The 16181-nt window shown below is 49.4% G+C and overlaps 2 protein-coding genes across 5 annotated transcripts in view; one reads left to right on the top strand and one right to left on the bottom strand.

Annotated features, from left to right (window-relative positions):
- Positions 1-11766, top strand: part of pnpla6 (patatin-like phospholipase domain containing 6) — a 33779-nt gene extending 22013 nt beyond the window's left edge. The window contains exons 30-37 of one of the 4 annotated variants that reach the window (XM_076048302.1): positions 4351-4463; positions 6085-6201; positions 7825-7973; positions 8134-8286; positions 8902-9018; positions 9125-9212; positions 9364-9518; positions 10550-11766. In XM_076048302.1, coding sequence (XP_075904417.1) covers positions 4351-4463; positions 6085-6201; positions 7825-7973; positions 8134-8286; positions 8902-9018; positions 9125-9212; positions 9364-9518; positions 10550-10624 — 967 coding nt within the window. In that variant the 3' untranslated portion in view covers positions 10625-11766. The remainder of the gene's footprint in view (positions 1-4350; positions 4464-6084; positions 6202-7824; positions 7974-8133; positions 8287-8901; positions 9019-9124; positions 9213-9363; positions 9519-10549) is intronic. The other 3 variants (XM_076048303.1, XM_076048304.1, XM_076048305.1) reach the window with 3 other exon arrangements.
- Positions 11767-12409: 643 nt separating this feature from the next.
- On the bottom strand, positions 12410-14757 carry LOC142902954 (ependymin-2-like). The gene is made up of 6 exons (XM_076048313.1): positions 14631-14757; positions 14488-14522; positions 14253-14393; positions 13863-14046; positions 13119-13206; positions 12410-12647 (listed from the first exon to the last, which is right to left on the bottom strand). Exons 1-6 carry the CDS (start codon positions 14716-14718, stop codon positions 12425-12427), a joined length of 759 nt encoding a protein of 252 aa, XP_075904428.1. The 5' UTR covers positions 14719-14757; the 3' UTR covers positions 12410-12424.
- Positions 14758-16181: the final 1424 nt, after the last annotated feature.

Below are 16181 nucleotides of genomic sequence, written 5' to 3'. Positions count from 1 at the left end.
TGAATGATGGATGGATGGATGGATGATAGATGGATGATAGATGGATGGATGGATGGATGGACGATAGATGGATGGACGGACGGACGGATGGATGGATGGGTGGATGATAGATGGATGGATGGATGATAGATGGATGGATAGATGATGGATGGGTGGATAGATGGATGATAGATGGATGGATGATGGGTGGATGATGGATGGATGGATGGATGGATGATGGATGGGTGGGTGGGTGGATGGAAGGATAGATGGATGATAGGTGGATGGATGATGGGTGGGTGGGTGGGTGGATGATAGATGGATGGGTGGATGGATGGATAGATGGATGGATGGATGATAGATGGATGATGGATGATAGATGGATGGATGATGGATGATAGATGGATGGATGGATGGATGATAATAAAATGCAAGGTGCTAAACTATACTGTAGTATGACAGAGAGATAAAAGTACAGTATAAAATAAAAAATAGAATAAAATACAAAAGCTGTGGTAAAATCTGACGCCAAATTAAAATAGAATAGAACAAATTCAAATGTTCTCCCTATGACAGCTTGGGAGAGGCTCCGGCTGACCCCGCGACCCTGAGCTCAGGCAGACAGAGAGGTATTGAGAATGGAGGGATGGATACAATGGAATAAAGAACTAAACGTGAGCTTCATGTATCATTACAGCAACATGTAGCGCAGGAGAGAAGAAAGAAAAAACAACTTTGTGGTTCCGTTCTTCTTTATAGCAAGAGGAAGGAAGAAAATATAAAAAGCAAAAAGCCTTCTGAACTTTCAAATAAATCCTGCGATTCAGCAACCGGTCAGCTCCTCCTTTGACCTCTGGCCAAAGTCAGACGCAGGAAGCGACCGCCGCCATTAGCTCGCCGTTAGCTTCATCCAGTCACGCACGTGCTGACGATGATTCCTCTGTTTCTGAAGCCACTTCCTGTCTATAAAATGCAGCGTGTGTGTGGGCTCTTCACCTGGTGGAAACCTGTGGAGGAAGTCCCCAAAAGTATTTGGACGCCATCCATGTTGAGAAATAATCAACGGTAGTAATAATATTTGAACCCGTAACAGATGAAATCCCTGCTGCAACAACCTGTGTTTGGTTTGGAGTGAACGGCTCAGCCTGGGACACACACACACACACACACACACACACACACACACACACACACACACACACACACACAGGTAGTAGCAGGAGTGTGTGTGTAGCCTCGCTGATGCCCTCTAGTGTGTGTTTGTGTCGACTCAAGCTGTGCGACTCGCAGTGCTGTGCACCATCACTAACACCGCAGTCCACCAGAACCCTCTGACCTCTGACCTCTGGACTCAGCTGGGGGCTCTGGTCCTTCAGGACCTCCCAGATGGTTGGTGGTTTGGACTAATCGCTGGAGAGAAGTCTCTCCTCCCCTCGTCTGCTCCTCCTCACTCATCTGCATCTCCTCAATTCTCTTCTCTCACTTCCTGTGACTCTCAACCTTTCTTCTTCCTCCTTCTTCCATGAAGAAATCATCTTTTGTTTTCTCCTATTCTTCCGCGGCTCTTCGTATCGATGTTTTATTTTCTCCTCCTCAAGCTGTTGTCCTTCCATCACCCTCTTCCTCCTCCTCCGTCAGCGTGTCTCTAATCTCCTCCACTCAATAATTCTGTTGCCGTCCTGATATTGAACCTCCTTCATCATCATCATCCTCATCATCATGCTGAGTGACATCATCAGGCTGTAACTGTTTAGATCACGAAGCCCCGCCCCCTCCGCTGCCCCCATTAGTTGACATGTAGGATCCAGAACGCTCCTCCACCCCTCCCCCCTTCACTCTTTAACGCCGCCGCCCCCCCCCCCCCCCAACCACACACACACACACACACACACACACACACACACACACACCTCCTCATTGACTTCCTGCTTCCTGTAGCTGCTCCTCCTCCTGCTCTCTAGTGGCTTTTATTCCCTTTGAGTGTGTGGCTGCTCCCAACAGGAAGTGGCTCCTGGATACAAACAGGAAGTGGCTCCTGGATACACACAGGAAGTGGCTCCTGGATACAAACAGGAAGTAGCTCCTGAATGTGGCTGCTCCAGACAGGAAGTAGTTGGGTGTAGTTTTCCCACTTCAGTAGTTTTGAGTCCCCTCCTCGTGATTGGCTGCCCCCCCTCCACCCGCCACCCTTCCTTCTCTCTTCTTCACTGGGGAGTTTATATTTTATTTTTAATTAATTTTATTTTTTTCTGCTTCCTGCAGATGTGGGGCCTCTCCTCCTCTCCTCTCTTCTTTCTTTTTTCTTTCTTTTTCTCTCTGCCTGCCTCTCTGCCTGCCCTTTGACCTTTGACCTCTGGTCTAACAGCCCTAATCTATTTTTAATCTACTCACTGAACACATCAAACACTCCCTGGTCTGAAGAAGCTCATTCAAACCAAAGTCTGCTGACACCAAGTGGTTTTGGTTTGCATCGCATTTTATTGATTGATTTACTTTGCATTTTGTTTTATTTTTGTATTATGATTATTTTATTTTTTTACATTTCCTGTCCGGTCAGTTGGCAGCTGCTCGGCCTCAACCACACTTTGGTTGTTCTGCCTTCAGTTTGAAGGAGGAGCTCTGCGTTTGGCTTCAGTTCAGCTTCAGTTTGTGCTTTTTGTTGCGTCTCTGTTGTTTCCCTGCCAGCAGCAGCAGCAGCAGCATGTTCTGTTCTTCTGGTCCTGTTCTGGTTCTGGTGACATCATCGATTCTCCTGTGATTTCTTCCCCAGAGCAAACATTTCTCACACAATTCTACAATCATTGAGCGTAAGAAAAGAACAGATGAGCGCTTGATGCAAGGTGGACGCTGGTCCTCAAGAGGACCAGTGGCAACATGTGACCATGCACAGGTACCAATCAGCAGCGGTGTCTTTGATCAGAACTGGAGGTGTCTCCTCAAAGTACACAGAAGTACTCGGTAGTACAAAGTACTGCAGTAGAAGCAGAGTGAGAACCTGCAGCCCGCTGGTGGAAGATCCTCTGCTCAGAGCAAAAGAGAGAAATTGGGAGCGCTTGTTTTCGTGCAGCTGACGTCCCGGAGGAGTGGGATTGCTGCAGGTCTCAATCAATCACAGTGCATTTTTTTTTTAATCTTTTATTTTTCATGGTGCAGCCGACAGACTTCCAACGTTTTGCTTCTCTTCAGTTTCTGCCAGCCGGAGATTCTTCCAGTCTGTCTTTACGGAGCCTCTGCCAGGGTAGCTGTGTCGCTCACACAGCAGGTGGCGCTGTCATCTGCAGTTGTTTTCACCACCTGGAACCCAGACACCCCCTCCCCCCCCCCATCAGTCAGTAGGGGGCGCTGGTCAAATCCCCTGGACACAAACTGCTGCTGCTGCTGCTGCTGGGTGGAAACACTGTGGCCATCTACCTCTCTCTACCTCTCTCTCTCTCCCCCTCTACCTCTCTCTACCTCTCGCTCTCTCTACCTCTACCTCTCTCTCTCTCTACCTCTACCTCGCTCTACCTCTCTCTCTCTACCTCTGTCTCTCTCTCTCTCTGTCTCTCTCTCTCTCTACCTCTGTCTCTCTCTCTCTCTCCCTCTGTCTCTCTCTCTCTCCCCTACCTCTCTCTCTCCCTCTGTCTCTCTCTCCCTCTCTCTCTCTCCTACTTCCCCCCTCTCTCTCTCCCCCTCTCTCTCTGTCTCTCTCCCCCTACCTCTCTCTCTCTCCCTCTGTCTCTCTCTCTCCTACTCCCCCCCCTCTCTCCCTCTCTCTCCCCCTACCTCTCTCTCTCTCCCTCTGTCTCTCTCCTACTCCCCTCCCTCTCTCTCTCTCTCTCTCTCTCTCTCTCTCCTTCTGTCTCTCTCTCTCCCCTACCGCTCTCTCTCTCTCTATCCCTCTGTCTTTCTTTCTCTCTCTCTCTCCCCCTACCTCTCTCTCTGTCTCTATCCCTCTCTCTCCCTCTGTCTCTCTCTCTCCTACTCCCCTCCCTCTCTCTCTCTCTCTCTCTCTCTCTCTTCCTCTGTCTCTCTCTCTCCCCTACCTCTCTCTCTCTATCCCTCTGTCTCTCTTTCTCTCTCTCCCTCTCCCCCCCACCTCTCTCTCTGTCTCTATCCCTCTCTCTCTCTGTCTCCCTCTGTCTCTCTCTCCTACCCCCCCTTTCTCTCTCTCTCTCTCTCTCTCCCCCCCTCTGTCTCTCTCTCTCTCTCTCCTATTTCCCCCCCCCTCTCTCTCTGTCCCTCAGTGATGTGGTCCTCCATCCCTCCCTCCCTCCACCAACCCAGTGGTGTATCTGATATCTTGCTCTCCCTCTCTCCTCCTCTCTCTCCTCCTCTCTCTCTCTCTCTCTCTCTCTCTCTCTCTCTCTCTCCCTCCATCCTGACAGGTAGTGTGTGGCGCTCAGTTAGAGCCAGTGCCTCCTACACCCCCTACCTGCCCCCCCTGTGCGACCCCAAGGACGGCCACTTGCTTGTGGATGGTTGCTATGTTAACAATGTCCCAGGTCAGAGCCTCACAGCGACCCCCCCACCCCCCCTCCCCCTCCCCCCGACCTCCGACCTCCTCACTAACCCCCCCACCCCGCTCAGGCCAGGTGCACTCTGGGAGCCCATGGTTTGGAAGGAGGGACTAGACTGATTGATTGTCTCCTATTGGCCGTCTGGCTGCAGATGATTGGCTGAGAGCAGCTGCAGTGTTTGACGATGTTTCTCCTGGTCGCCCCCTCCTGTTCTCCTCCACTCACTGCAGCTGTAGGCGCCCCCCCCCCCCCTCCCCCCACTCTGACCTTGTTGCTCTGAATGTTGGAGGATCTTTGACTGTGAGGAGTTGCAGAGAGACAGTGTTGATGTGCAGGAGCGCCACCTATGGGTCAGCTGATAGTGAAAGGTCCCATTTTATGCAGAATTCACTTCACCAAGATTTTTGTTTTGTATAAGTATATCCTGTATGTATATATACTGTATGTATATACACACTTACATATACTCATATATGTGTGTGTGTATATCTATATCTATATAGATATAGATATAGATATACACACCAGCACACAAATTAAGTGTAAAAAAAAAATCCATTGATTCACTGCCCCCCCTCCCCCTCCATCACCACCACCACCCTACCCACACAAACACACACACACACACACACACACACACACAGGTGTTGACTCCGCCCCCTGACACCAAACTGGACTTGGTCCATCAGTTTCACATCATTCACCTGCAGGGTCCGCCATCAGCACCCCTACACCCCCCACCTCCACCACCATCAGGCCACGCCCCCACCACCACCACCACCATCTGGCCACGCCCCCAGGCTTTGCTTGCTTCTCTGCCACACCTGGACACCTTCACCTCCCTCCTGGAGTGTTCTGGATCCTGCTGCAGCTGCAGCTCCAGTCTGCTGCTGCTGCTGCTGCTGCAGCTGCTGCTACTGCAGCTGCTGCGTCTCAGCTGCAGCTCCAGTCCAACCAATCCACAGCGTGTCCCTCTGTCTGTCCTGCACCCTGGTTTCAAATTGTGCTTCCTCGGTGCTTCCTGCTCCTTCCAACCCATGAGGCCTCAGCTCGCTGCTGCCCCCTGCTGCCAGCCGGAGGGACAGCAGCCACCTGCTGCCCTCTGTTGCCCTCTGCTGCCCCCTGCTGCCAGCCTGAGGCGTCGTCCCACCGCCGTCCCAGCGGCAGCAGTGTCGCCATCATCAGCTGCTCCTCCTCTGGTCATTATGACATCATCACGCTCAGCCCTGATTGGCCACGCCCCCTAAATTTTGGAGTGAAGCAGTCTGCTGCTGGGACGCCGTTTGGACGACCTCAGACGACCTCAGATGACCTTGGCGCTCTCCTGTTTTTTCTTTTTTTTTTGCCTCCCGCCTCTCTCTCTCTCTCTCTCTCTCTCTCTCTCTCCCTCTGTGTGAGGTAACGAGGCGGCGGTGGCAGCTGATTGGTGCACAGCAGTGCAGAGTCCCGAGGTGGGCGGGGCCTGGGTCTGTAGTGTGGCCCCGCCCACCTCCCACTGTCGACACACTAACCTGTAACTGTGGAGGCCTCGGAGCGATACTGAGCTGTTATCCCTCCTCCTCCTCCCACTCCCTCCCCCCTCACCTCCCCCCCCCGGGCGTGTCAGGCTCTCTGTGGCGCTATGTGCGGGCGAGCATGACCCTGTCGGGGTACCTGCCGCCGCTCTGCGACCCCAAAGACGGGAACCTGCTGATGGACGGCGGCTACATCAACAACCTGCCAGGCAAGTAGAGGAGGAGGAGGAGGAGGAGGAGGAGCTGCTGGTGCCCTCCCACCCCTCCGCCCCCCACCTCCCTCAACATGCTCCCCCTCCCTCCCTCTCCCTCCCTCCCATTTCAGGTGTGTGATTGTTGTTGTTGTGTTTGTGTTTGTGTGTTTTTGGTGAGCATGAAGGTGAAGATGGAGGGATGGAGGGAGGTCAGGTGGTTCTGACAGACACCACCACCACCACCACCCTGATTCTTGTCAAAACATATTTAGAGGTCCAGCGTGTGAATAATTGGAGATTTCGAAGAAGAAACAGCGACATCTAGTGGTCAGGTTTTAGATTGCAGCGCTCTTACATTAGATGAGATGGACTTTATGACCACACAGTTACAGTACTAAAAACAATAAACAACTATGCAGTAGTTACAGTGATCACATGACCTTTCAAGTCCGTCTGCATTCAAACAAACAGGAGCAGAAGTGGAAAAACACAGTCAGTTACTCAGAGGCAGCCAGAATATTATCCCCCCCCCCCCCCCCCCGAGTTTGCCAGTGAACTACGGTGGCCCTGTGCACCCAATCCTGGAGACCTGGCCCATCTTCTTCTTCTTCTTCCTCCTCCTCTTCTTGGTGGGTTTATGTGAGGGCGCCCCCTAGCGTTCAGCCTAAATACCAAACACTCTGCTGTCAGGCCAGCTGGATTGTCCACACCAGGCTTCCTTAGAAACGTGCTGCTGCAAGATGGCAGCTAACTGGGAGCACTGGGACCCTGACTGCTCTATGCAGACTTTCATATATATATATATGAGAACCGTTCGAAAGGGAAGAAAAACCAAATCCCATTCATTGCACTGCGATTTTACACTGGAATGAATGTGTTTCTGTGCTCAATGTGCAGTTTTCACCAATATGAAAGCCATAAATCAGGCCAAACGTGACACACTGGACCTTTAATGGAGGGGTGTTAGGGTGGTGGTGGTGTTGGCGGTAGGGGGGGGGGGCCTCCATCCGCATCCATCCCCAACATCTTCTGGTCCACATGTTGAACCTCAGTCGAGTCAATCAAGTGTTGGTTTCCAGAAAGACAGAAGGAGTTGTTGCAGTTTGAGAGACCTCCTCCTGTCAGAGGCTTTGTCAAACAAATACTATCTCACTTTATTCCAAAACTAAAAACAACAACAACAACAACCACTCCAGAGTCTTTCTCTCTCTCTCTCTCCTGATTGTTTCTTCCCTCTGAGCTCCCAACCACTGGCTGGACTTGGAACCAGGGGGAGGTGTTGTTCTCCTCCTGGTCCTCCTCTTCCATCCTGGTCCCCTCAGTCAGACCCTCGCCACAAGAACGGCCTTTTAAAAACCAAGTGAAAGTCTCTCCTGCGCCCCCTGCTGGCTGGGGTAGCGACAGGACAAAAATCATTGTTTCAAAACAAAAACTCTTTGCATGTGATTGGCTGCTGACAGCTGCTGGTCCTGGTTCCTGTGGCTCTGGTCTGTTTGATGGTCTCACTTCCTGCTTCCACCAGAAGAACTAATATCTCATCTGCTGCTGGACTCTGTGTGTGTGTGTGTGTGTGTCTGTGTGTGTCTGTGTGTGTGTGTGTGTGTGTGTGTGTGTGTGTGTGTGTGTGTGTGTGTGTAGCGGACATTGCTCGCACCATGGGTGCCAGGACGGTGGTGGCGGTGGACGTGGGCAGCCAGGATGAGACGGACCTGTGCAACTATGGAGACAGTCTGTCAGGCTGGTGGCTGCTGTGGAAGAGGATCAACCCCTGGGCCCACAAGGTCAAGGTCAGCTGACCCCGCCCCCTCAGCTGGCCCCGCCCCTCAGCTGGCCACACAGGCACACGTTTTGAAAGAACCTGTGGGAGGTTTCTTTTGTGGTTCTTGACCTTGAGTTTCTGTGTCCTGTGTCCTGGTCCTGGTCCTGGTCCTGGTCCTGGTCCCCCAGGTCCCAGACATGGCAGAGATCCAGTCCCGGCTGGCCTACGTGTCCTGTGTTCGCCAGCTGGAGGTGGTGAAGAAGAGCTCGTACTGCGAGTACATCCGGCCGCCCATCGACCGCTTCAAGACCATGGACTTCGGCAAGTTCGACGAGATCTACGTGAGTTGGCCGCTCCCTCCGTGATGTCACCAGGGGCACACACTTCCGGGTCCCGCATGCTATAAAAATCACCTTTTGAACTGAAAAAACAACTCAAGCCTGAAAGTCTTTGACCACTTCTCAGTGAATATAACTCTTTCAAATTCACACCGGTGGTTTTGAAACGGAGGTCTGTGATTGGCTGACGGGCAGGAAGAGCAGAGGGGATGTGAAGCAGAGCGTGCTGGGATTGGAGGTTTTAGACGGAGGCAGCTGATTGGCTGAAGGCCTAAGAAGAAGATTTTTTTTGATACAAAAACTTTATTTACAAAACTCACTTAAAATTACGCACATTTTTATCTGTAAATAATTACATTTAGAAATCTTCATTCAAAACTAATTAATTAACTAATTAAAAGAGAATGAATATATATTAATAATTGAAATTAAACTTCATTAATAAACTCGAACTTGTGATATTGAGCAAAAGCCAAGCAACCGAAGCCCAGGAGAAACTTTGGTTCCTTCAGTCTTTCAGAATAAAAGCTCTGTTTAAGACGGAAGACTGGAGGTCTTTCACCAATGTAAGAGTAGAGGAAGAAGACGGAGGCTCCTGATTGGTGTGTTCCTCTGCAGGAGGTGGGCTACCAGCACGGCAAGCTGCTCTTCACTGGCTGGGCCCGTGGTGACATCATCAAGAACATGCTGAAGGACCACCGATCAGCTGACTACAACGACAGCAAGAGGACCGATGTCAGGCTCACACACACACACACATGAACCCAATAATACACACACACATCGCACACACCCTCACTTCCCCCCCCCCCCCCCCCCCTCTCTCTCTCTCTCTCTCCAGACCTGCTCGTGTTCTGGTGCTGATTTCACGGACCTTGCTGAGATCGTGTCCAGGATCGAGCCGGTCCAGAGCTACGTGGCTGCTGAAGGTGAAGACCCCTGGACCAGCTGGTCCTGGTCCTCCTGACCGGCTGTACCGGGTGCTGGGGTGAGGGTGGAGGTGACCCATCTTCTCCCGCTGACATCCTTCTTCTTCTTCCCTCCCTCTTTCTCTCTGTTCCCATCCCTCCATCCCTGCAGAGGAGTCAGACTGTCTCACGGAGTACGAGGAGGACGGCATGGACACGGTGCGGGAAGAGGAGGGCGAGGAGGAGGAAGAGGAGGAGGAGGAGGAGGGCGAGGAGGTGGAGGACCAGTCGCCGGGGGAGTGGAGCCACAATGGCCTCTTCCAGACTGTAAGACACCAACACTGCTGCTGGAACTGTTCATTGCTTCTGGGTGCTGGGCTTGTTTCTCTGGTACACACAGTCTTGTCTTGGTCTGGACCTCCTAGAGTCTCGGTCTTGTCTTGGTCTTGACCTCTAAGAGTCTCAGTCTTGTCTGGGTCTGAACCTCCTAGAGTCTCGGTCTTGTCTTGGTCTGGACCTCCTAGAGTCTCGGTCTTGTCTTGGTCTTGACCTCTAAGAGTCTCAGTCTTGTCTGGGTCTGGACCTCCTAGAGTCTCGGTCTTGTCTTGGTCTGGACCTCCTAGAGTCTCAAGCTTGTCTTGGTCTGGACCTCCTAGAGTCTCAGTCTTGTCTTGGTCTTGACCTCTAAGAGTCTCAGTCTTGTCTGGGTCTGGACCTCCTAGAGTCTCGGTCTTGTCTTGGTCTGGACCTCCTAGAGTCTCGGTCTTGTCTTGGTCTTGACCTCTAAGAGTCTCAGTCTTGTCTGGGTCTGGACATCCTAGAGTCTCGGTCTTGTCTTGGTCTGGACCTCCTAGAGTCTCGGTCTTGTCTTGGTCTTGACCTCTAAGAGTCTCAAGCTTGTCTTGTCTTGGTCTGGACCTCCTAGAGTCTCGGTCTTGTCTTGGTCTTGACCTCTAAGAGTCTCAGTCTTGTCTTGTCTTGGTCTGGACCTCCTAGAGTCTTGGTCTTGTCTTGATTGGTGCCGTCTTGACTACAGCACTAGTTCTGGGAATGTGCCCTTTGTGATGTCACAAGGGGTACAACTACCTCCCTCTGGTTGATGACCCTGGGCAGACCCACGGCCAGCCAGGTGTTGGCTCCGCCCCTCTGAGACCAGGAACCGCCTGGTCCTCTTTTTTTGTATGGTGGGAAGCCAAAGGTTTCACAACTGTAGGCTGCAAACAGGTGGCTAAATATGGTGGTGATGATGAAGATGAAGATGATGAAGATGATGGTGGTGATGATGAAGATGATGATAATGGTGATGATGATGAAGATGACAGAAGTGCTCAGATCTTCCTCTCCTTCTTCTTCTGCAGGATGAGGAGAAGACAGTGAGGCAGCGCAGGAAGCTGGCCAGCGACTCCAACGCCTCCGAGGTGTCCGACTGCTGACAGGCGCCACCTGGTGGCGGTGGAGGTGGAGGGGGAGGAGCTCCAAGCGGCTCCTGGATATTTGAACTCTTGTTGTTTTCCTGCCTGGGTGACGTCACTGACGGTGGTGCAGTGACTCGTCTCAGCCACGGGGGGGCGCCCTTGCCACCTGGCTCCTCCTCCTCCACTGCAGCAGCAGTGTGTCGGTGTGCGATGGATCCTGGCTGAAGGTCCTTCTGGAAACTTTGAGTTTAAACCTCTTTTATTTTCTTGCTCTCCAGTTGATGGCGCTGCTCGTCTCTGTTTCACGTACCGCTGCGTCACTCCGCCTCCCACTGACAGCCAATGGGAGGCCAGCGGGGTGCGTTCCATTTATCTCTCTTCAAAGCATCCAGATGCCAGAGGCCGTTTGACACTGCGACCACCTTCTAGAAACACTCACACACACACACACACACACACACACTGTGCTCAGGGCAAACTGTGCACCAACAACAATTTATTTCATTTTATTTTCATTCAATCATTTGGTTGAAGTGCAGAAACTTTGCAATTCAACTCATTTCTAATTTCACTAAAACAACAACAACAATAACAACAACAACAACCAATAATAATAATAATAATAATAATAATAATAATAATGATAAATAAAGCAACACAGCTCACCTGATGTAACTGGTGAATTCTTGAGGTGTACAAATGTAACAAGATGATTCTCACTGTTAATATTTAAATATGTATATGAGGCAAAAGTTTGTAAATTGAAGCTTTGCGGCGTTAAAAACAACAAATATTAATATTATTAATCATAATGATAATAATATTAATAATGGGACCTCGTTTTTTTTGTTGTTGTTTTATTTATATCCGCTAACCTCTGTCATTTTGTTTCATTCATTTTTTTTATATATATATTGTTTTTAATGAAACTTTGCAGTTGCCAGTGTTCAAGACTTTGGGACTGAAATATGAAATTCAATTCTCAGTTTTGCTGATGTTTCTCATCCACTTTAATGTCAAGAGAAAATAAATGATTTAAAAAAAAAATCATAATTTAATATGCATATTAGGAGAAAAAAATAATAATAAAAAAAACTTGTGCATCTCGTCATGTGGAATTATTCTTTTCTGCTGTACAATAAAAGAAAAAGATCCGAGTATTTTTATTCTTTTCTGTCTGTCTGTCTGTTAGCGCCCCCTGAAGGACAGTTTCTGCATCTGAAAGTGACCTGAAACGTTTTGACGCAATGAATTAGAGAGGAGGCACCTGGTGAGTGAATCTCTGCGCTGGATTCAAGTGTGAACACGAGTCTGAAGAACTGCTTTCAATGAATGCACTCGATATTTCATCCCAGTTCCAGCGTGAAGGAAGGGAGGGAGGGAGGGAGGACGGGAGGGAGGGAGGATGGAAGGAGAGGAAGGGAGGGAGAGAGGAAGGACGGGAGGGAGGGAGGGAGGAAGGACGGACGGGAGGGAGGGAGGGAGGAAGAGTTCAGTTTTAAAATGTGCAGTTTTGTTTCTCATTTTCCCTGGGTCTTCTTCAGCATGATGCCAGCCTGTGATCTTCTGATTATCAGCCAGAAAACTGAAAACCAGACAGCCTTGCATTCAGTCAGACTCATGAATCCACTGAATGACTGATGGATTGAATGACTGGTTGGTTGATTGACTGACTGGTTAACTAACTAACTAACTGACTGGCTGACTGCAGGAGGAATCCGGAGCACTTGGTGAGAAGTGGCGCAGACGCAGAGGAGAACATGCAGTCTCCTTAGAATGACGTCACAACGTGTTCAATGAACGCCTTTATTATTATTACTACTGATCACAGTGACACCTGGTGGCAGCTGACAGACAGCGCACCCTGCTGATTGGATCCAGTGCAGTTCCTGCACCCAGTGAGCGATGCTGCTTTGCGGCCAGAGACTGCAGTGCTTCGAACATGCTGACGGGGGCGCTCTTCTCCAGTGCAGCGTTGGCGCAGAAGAACGGAGGGACGTAGTCCATCGGGTCGACGTTGCCCAGGACCCAGTTGAAGGTGCTGCAACACACACACACACACACACACACACACACACACACGAGTGTCGTTGTTGTTGTGAAATATGACAACATTTAATATTTACAGATTATTATACTTCATGTTTATTTTTATTTTAATTGTTACTCTGACAACTTCTTCTAAAAAAAAATACAATGTTACTCTGTGTGTGTGTGTGTACACACACACATACATTTATATATGTAGATATGTATATATTTACACACACTCATGTAGCAGCTTGATTAGCTCTTATCCATTAGAGATAATATATGTATACATATATATATATATATATATATATATATATATATATATATATATATATATATAATCAGAATGAATGGATAAGAGCTAATCAAGCTGCTCTCATGTAGCAGCACAGATCAGAATGAATGGATAAGAGCTAATCAAGCTGCTCTCATGTAGCAGCACAGTGCTGAGTTCCCAGCAGCCTGTGGCTCCTCCCACCTGACCATGGTCCACCCTGTTGCTGGTGTGTAGCCGCTGAAGGTCAACGGGATGCAGCCGTACTCAGTGAAGACGGCGTTGTAAAGACCTGCAGGCAACCAGAAAGAACAAGAAAACAGTCTGGTGAAAAAAAGAGAGCGCAAACAATCTGTCTAAGAATAACTGAAAGAACAATTTCAAAATAAAATGGTTGACTCTTGTTGGGAGAACTTCCTTTGCTCAGTCTCTTAGTTAAAATTGTTAAATATAAAAAAACACCTGTTTGCTGTTTACGTTGTCATCTAAAAGTGTCTGCATTTTGTGAGGATGTTTTCAAAAGATATGCTAAGATAATTTTCTTGTATTTTTTATTTTATTTTAATTAGATCAAAATGAAATATTGTCATTCTGAGTTTTGTGTATTTTCTTTTTTTTTTAAAAAGATAATTTTCTTGACTTCTTTTCGGGCAATTTCAACACATTTTCAAGGAATTTTCCTCAATATTTTTTTTAAAGAAATATTTTTTTTGTTTGTTTTAAGGTTTATTTTTATGCTCATTTTCTTTTAGATTGTTCTGTCATTTCTTATACGACCATTTTCTTGAAGTGATATCGTATTATTGTTTCATTGTCTTTTGAGGTTTTAAAGTGTTGCGACGACTTCCTGTTAACAGCAGCAGTAATTGCACATATAGCAGTGGTGGTGGTACTGTTGGTGCCAGTGGATGCAGTAGTTGCCAACTGGACCAGTTCTCCAGGCCTCACCGTTGTTTGGTAGCTCTCCGTACCAGTTGTTCACCAGCAAGCCCATCCCCCACGAGGAGGAGGAGCCCATGTAGACCTTTCCGAACAGCTGGGATTCTTTGGGAAGCTGCATGGGGACGTAGGAGGTTTCCAGAGCCTTCTTCTTGCAGCTGAACCTGGACCAGTCGATCTCGTAGTAAACTTTCTGGTGGAGGGTTAAGGGTCAGGGTGAGGTTCAACCTGGACGCTTTCATCAGGCCCAACACCAACTCTCAACACCCAACATCGACACCCAGCCTGAACCCCAACACAAACACAAACCCAAGAACCCTGGATCCAACTCCAGGTCCCAACTTCACCCGACAGAGAGACATAGAGAGAGAGAGAGAGAGAGAGAAAGAGAGCGAGTACCTCGCTGAAGAGCATCAGCTGGTCCACAGTGGAGTTCACAGTCATGTCGCTGTTGAAGCCATAAGCCCTGAAACGGACCTTCTGACCCGGGGCGTCGTAGCTGATCTTCCCTGAGGACGTCATCTGTCCAGTGGCGAGCATCTGAGGAACAACAAGACCTTAGAGCTGGTAGAAAGAGAGAGAGAGAGAGTGCAGATACCAGGAGAGAGAGAGAGACCAGCAGCAGGTCACTCACCACGCTGAAGCCTCCACTCATCAGCAGTGGAGTTTCTGGAGGGATCAGAAGAGAAGAGGAGAGTGAGTGGATGGATGATTGATGGATGATGGATAGTGTTGGGTGGTGTTGGATGCAGTTGGGTGGTGTTGGATGCTAGTCACCGCAGGGCTGGACCTCCTGGGCTGAGGCGGGGGCCAGCAGCAGGTGGAGTCCTGACAGCAGCAGCAGGAAGTTCATCATGGTGTCCATCAGCTTGGTGTCGTCAGGCTGCAGCTCTCAGCAGCTGCAGCTCTCAGCAGCTGCATTTATAGCAGCAGAGCAGCAGAGCAGCTGGCCGCACTCTCACCGTGTTGCACAACCGTCACCGCCCCCTGACGACACCCAGGGTGCGGTGAGGTCGGCAGTGTGGGAGCATTGTGGCTACAAGAAGGACGTTAATGTTTTGCTGTTCTAAAGGGAGATCCCACCATACAGTCAGACTTGGTTTATTCTGTCCGCCCCCCCATCCCCCCCAATGAACCGTGGCCCGCCGACACGATGCAGTTACGTCATGTACCCCATTGCAAATAAAGTTTGCCGACACCTGTGTTATGTCTATAATAATAATCGTAAAACCGTAAAATCGTGGGGTTTTTTTCTCCTCAGACTATAATCAAGTGTCCAACTCCTGAAAGCCGCTGCAGGGTCTTGAACAGGTTGTTTTCAAATTATTAAAAAATTATTACTTCTCAGGTAACACCAGTTGTTCTCTTTGCAGTGTTTTTCTCCACAGCACGCCATCCTCAAGCTGGAGTCTCTCCCACTCACGGAGGAGTCTTTTTACTGGACCACTGACACTCTTCCTGGTCTGATTTGATAGGTTTGTGTGGTTTTCTTTTAGTTTAATTACTTGGTTGAGTGTTACGTCCTCTGTCTGTGCCTTCCTAAGGTCTTCGTGACTGATGGCTGACTGGGAATCAGGTGCACGCAAACCTATTCCCTGAGAAAGGTTCAACATCGCCACGTAGGCTACCTCCTTGTCCTTTGCTACATGTTGCTTGGACTGTCTCCTCTGTCAATTCTTCGGTGCAGGCAACTTCGTACTCTGCCATATCAAGAGGCAGTCTAGACAGAGTGTCGGCATCAATGTTGACCTTTCCCGGTCTGTACCGGATCTCGAAGTGGAAGTCGGACAACTCCCCATACCCACCTGTGGCCTACCGCATTGAGCTTGGCGGTGCTCATCACATACGTTAGATGTTGAAGGAGTCTTCGCTGACACCGACTTGGTTGTATAGAAACTGGTTTATTTGCAAAGAAGTCAGGAATCAAACAGGCACCGTGGAAGCCCGGGGATGTCTCTTGGCCAGATGTGAGCAACTCCAATGATACTTTGTTCACATCTCCTCTTATACCCCCCGTAACCCGAGAGGAAGAATACTAGGAGTGGGGGAGAAGGTATACGTTCCTTAGTCGTACCCCCAAGTGTCCTCCTGCGCAGGAATTTGCTGGCAGTGGAGAACAACAGGAAGTCCGCTGACCAGACCACTTTGCCGGAGACGCCATACAGGAACAATGACGCCGTATGTGAAGAAGTGCAGCAGGGTCACTCTTAGTCCAAATGAGTTCATATACATAAGTTCAGATACTACAGTTGCGACCCAGGCGCTGTCTTCTTTCTTTCTCCTCACTGGTGATTTTGTTGACTTGCCTCAGTAGAGCTTCATCCGTGA

The sequence above is a fragment of the Nelusetta ayraudi genome, unplaced genomic scaffold (assembly GCF_046127955.1).
Source record: "Nelusetta ayraudi isolate G7.1 ecotype Tasmania unplaced genomic scaffold, CSIRO-AGI_Nayr_v1 ptg000099l, whole genome shotgun sequence".
Taxonomy (NCBI): Eukaryota; Metazoa; Chordata; class Actinopteri; order Tetraodontiformes; family Monacanthidae; genus Nelusetta; species Nelusetta ayraudi.
Note: the sequence above shows the minus strand (reverse complement) of the source record. Positions and strands in the feature narration are given on the sequence as shown.

Coding starts and splice junctions, on each gene's coding strand:
- LOC142902954 (XM_076048313.1), bottom strand. CDS start 14,718: ATGGACACCATGATGAACTTCCTGCTGCTGCTGTCAGGACTCCACCTG. Junction 13,207..13,862: donor CGGAGAGCTACCAAACAACG/GTGAGGCCTGGA, acceptor GGTTGCCTGCAG/GTCTTTACAACGCCGTCTTC. Junction 12,648..13,118: donor ACAGGGTGGACCATGGTCAG/GTGGGAGGAGCC, acceptor TGTGTGTTGCAG/CACCTTCAACTGGGTCCTGG.